Below are 4,332 nucleotides of genomic sequence, written 5' to 3'. Positions count from 1 at the left end.
TATATAACAATATAACATAGGGGATAATTTGAACAAAGTTTTAATTTATATGCTTTAATTTCTAATTATAATGGAAATCTATCTCATTTCAAACTCTATAAACTACATAAATCCGGTGTGATTTTTTCGCTATCCATTTATATTAATTTTGCAAAACAATGTTATGATTTCCGGCTTGTATTTCACCATCACTGAAGCTGCAAGGTTAAAAATTCTTGACATAATCTTGTTCTCTGTATTCTTAGCTTTAAAATGACACCAAACTTGTTGAAATCGAACAACAAATAAAAAAGTTATGGGCTAAAGAAAATTCCATTATATCCTCTAAATAACTAACCCTCTACAACTTTCACTTTCCACTTTCATTTTGTTTGACCTCACATGACCCGGCATGACCTATAACCCGGCATCTTCGCTTTTAGCCCTAACCCTAACCCTAACCCTAACCCTAACCCTAACCCCCTAACCCCCTAACCCTAACCCCCTAACCCCCTAACCCTAACCCTAACCCCCTAACCCCCTAACCCTAACCCTAACCCTAACCCTAACCCTAACCCTAACCCCTAACCCTAACCCTAACCCACAAGTTGAAGTCCTCTTATGTCCAGCATCTTTATCAAATACAAGTGGATCATCATCATCACCTATTTTCTTTGATATCTCTTCCATTCGCTCTCCTCTGGAACTAAATTCCGTATCCCTAGTTTCCTCTTCTCCTTTATTCTTCCTTTGCTCTTCCATTTCCATGTTGATTTTATGTGGGACGGTAAAGTGCAAACGCTTCAAGTGGAGATTGCGGAACATGAAATTGGCCAACTGTAGTTTAGATAATATTTCCAACGCGATCAATCGGTTCTTGTCCAAAGGAAGATCGATCGTGAGAGCAGCCAGCCTTTCATATTCTACATAAAAACCCTGCATCAAGAAGGCGATGCAGCTGATATATGTCGATACCGTCACAGTTGCCTCCAACTCCAGTTTTTCTCTTTGGAGCCTGCGTAAACATATAGACACCCATGGAAGTACCTTTGGAGTTTTTTTCAGCTTGCTTGGATAAACTAGTCCGCGTTTTTCCAGATCACCTCTAACTAGGTCAAACATCATTTCTTGCGTACTTTCTTGTATTTCGGGAGACTGTTGATCAATGACAATATTCCAAAAGTTTCCATGAAAAGACCAAGTCAGAATCATGTTTCCATGACGGTCATATGTACTCACTGCTGAAAAGTGTTTTAGGTTGAGTTCATGAAATCCAGCCTGTACAATATCTTCAACTGGAAGAGTGTTTTTCTCCAAAAGTCTGCACAGGCTAGGAAATACCATCTGTGTTTCGGTTCTCCTCTTTGTTGTCAGCAGCTTTATTAGCGATTTCAGAGTCACAGCACCAACTGTCTTAAACCTGGTTTTGTCAGATTTCATCTCTCCTAAGAAGTCATCAAAGAGAACGTAAGTAGCAGCCTTTCCAGTTTCGTGTAAGTCGTGAAGCAATGCAACTACCAAATGTCTACCAATGACGCCATAGCTGGCATCCAAATGATCGTGCAAACCCACTGATCTTGCAATCATTTTACGGATCATTTCCGAGTTCGTCCATATTTCAGGTGGAGGGATGCTTCGATCGTTCTGCATGCAAGTTGAGTAGACGTCTAGCGACAAGAAACCAAACTGGTCCGTCAAACTTGGACTCGGTCCCAAAGCTTCGGGTCCAAGATTAACTGAATATGTTGTACTCCTTGAACAGAGTGGTTTTCCCCAGAGCAATTTTTCATTGGCTAATTCTAATTGATAAGATTGCCAGGTGGTTAGCACATTTCCCGTTTTCTGAAAACCCTCCAACAATTCTCGAAGTTCTTTACACATCCACAAGCCCAAATGTCTGATACAACTGAGTGTTTGAGGTGGCAAGGGAGCCAACAAAGGCACATTTTCCAGAACTTGCTCTAAGTTTATTAGATCTATGAAGTCAAGAGCATGCAGATTGTCAGATAATGCGGTATCCTGCGCAACAACAAATTCTAGTCTACAAGCACTCTTTCTCATTAGCACCCAATTGCTCTCTAGAGTTGATATGTAATATTCCGCGTCTCGGAGGAAAGCTTCTGCTGTCGGCCTTGGAAAACACATACCTCCACCAATGCAAGCCGACACTGGATGAAATCGACAATTGGGCTGACGGTGTGGAATATCGGCATAAAGTTGAACAAACTGTAACTGGTCTGGAAAGCGACAAACCTTTCGTAAACCATTCTTAATATCCATTGGCCGTCCATCTAGATTGCTTTGAAAATTTCCACAGTCTGTAAGTGATAAACATGTGCTTAATACACCTCTTAAGCCGATTACTTCCTGCAAACCGGAGGTGGACCACAAGAGATCCACCTCACCATCCGTGGAAATGTCTACAGCTGCATGAACAGTTGACCTACATATCTCTTCCCTATTAAAATCAGATATTGGTAGTCCATCCGTCATTTTTTCTCCAAAACGAAAACAAAATATTATTGGCCTAAATCCCGTTAAAGAGATGTTGTTCAGAGCAGCCTGTAAAGCAGAAAGTATTGTAGAACAGTCATCAGGTAACACGAACATTTTACGGACATCCCTGATATCGTTTTTCATAAGTGTTTTTGAAGCAGTTCCATTCACGGCATAATCTGCGAGTATATCTTTGAATCTTGTTCTGAGTGCAAGGAAAGTATTGAATGTTTGTTGTCTGATTATCTGTTTCGGAAAAGCTACAGAACCTTTCTTGTGTACAGGTATCATGGCTATCCAGCACTCCCATCCTCTTTCGTAAAACAATTGAAACCCTAAAGAGCTGCTGAAATTCATAAGCTCGCTTTTAGAATATTCTGTTAAATTGACATGTTTCTTTAAAGTGCTTCTAATCTCACGCAAACTGCCATTGTCATTCGGAAAGAGTGTTATATGTCTAACTGGCATTCGTATTCCATTTAAATTCTTCAGTTCATTAACACATCCATCAATATCAAAAGTGTACTGAAGCCAAACATCTCTTTCTGCTTCGTCAACTGTCACGCTTCTTACGAATACCCGTTTATCTCTTTTTAAGAATAACATGGGTGACTCCCTCACAGGATAATACCTATTCGCTAAGTTCATGTTCTCCATCACAGTTTCCGCAAAAGTCTGCTCATCTTCCTCGGTATTCATCTTTAAATAAAAAAAAGTTCCAGTCATATTGATTCAATTTTATATACATTTAAATAAAGCTAACTTTACTTATCTAACATAATAGAAGGTCTCTTTTTTTAATCAGTTATATTAAAATGGTACCCTTTGCAGAAGATATAAAATCCAGAAAAAAAGTTAATATGCTGAAAATTGTACTAACAATATAAAAAAATCCTACTTCAGAATGTTGGAAAGCAAAAAAATGTATGCTCTCATACTCATCAAATAAAATAAATATGAATAAAGAGTAAAAAAACTGTAGAAAACCAAAGTAAACCCATCGTATACCTGGGTTTTACAATTATATTCACCCTGTAGCACGGCCAAGTTTTCCCTGGGTTATACCCGGGTTTAACCTGGGATAAACCCGTGTATATCTTGAGTTTAACTCGGGTTTATCCTGGGTTAAACCCAGGTATATCCTTGATTATACCTGGGTAATACCCAGGTATATCCTGGGTTATACCCGGGTATATCCCGGGTTATACCCGGGTATATCCTGGTTTATACCCGGGTATATCCTGGGTTATACCCGGGTATATCCTGGGTTATACCCGGGTATATCCTGGGTTATACCTGGGTTATACTCAGGTATATCCTGGGTTATACCCGGGTATATCCTGGGTTAAACCCGGGTATATCTTGGGTTAAACCCGGGTATACCCAGGGTTAAACCCGGGTATACCCAGGGTATACCCGGGTATATCCTGGGTTATACCCGGGTATATCCTGGGTTAAACCCGGGTATACCCAGGGTATACCCGAGTACACTGGTGTGCATACTAAGCATCATTTTAAGTTTACTTACATGACCTTAATTTCAATCAATATGTTCTTATTGTGTAATTAAAACGAATATATCCTAATTTAAAATTGAAAATACACTTTTAATTACCAGGTACTATTGAAGAATACAATAAATATACATAAACTTTGTCCTCTTAAACACAAATAATTCATTATACTTCCGTAAATTTTTAATGCAAAAATAAGGCAAGATTATGCATAACTTCCTTAAAAAAGATGCCGTTGCTTACTCAGACAATACATGATAATTAGCAATTAAAAAAATCAAATGAAATATTACCTTACATCAAGAAAATCACCGATTAAAACACAACAGTATATAAACGTCCA

The 4,332-nt window shown here is 38.7% G+C and overlaps 1 protein-coding gene across 1 annotated transcript; it reads right to left on the bottom strand.

Annotated features, from left to right (window-relative positions):
- Nucleotides 1-584: 584 nt before the first annotated feature.
- LOC134276521 (uncharacterized) lies at nt 585-3,028 on the bottom strand (the record flags this gene model as incomplete). Its single annotated transcript, XM_062758774.1, has 1 exon — nt 585-3,028. A coding segment is annotated over exon 1 (2,359 nt), but the record flags the coding sequence as incomplete, so codon positions are not given.
- Between the last annotated feature and the right edge of the window lie 1,304 nt (nt 3,029-4,332).

The sequence above is a fragment of the Saccostrea cucullata genome, unplaced genomic scaffold (assembly GCF_032062105.1).
Source record: "Saccostrea cucullata isolate Sc308-1 unplaced genomic scaffold, CSIRO_AGI_Scuc_v1 ctg14749, whole genome shotgun sequence".
Taxonomy (NCBI): Eukaryota; Metazoa; Mollusca; class Bivalvia; order Ostreida; family Ostreidae; genus Saccostrea; species Saccostrea cuccullata.
This window is presented reverse-complemented; position numbering and strand designations above follow the sequence as displayed.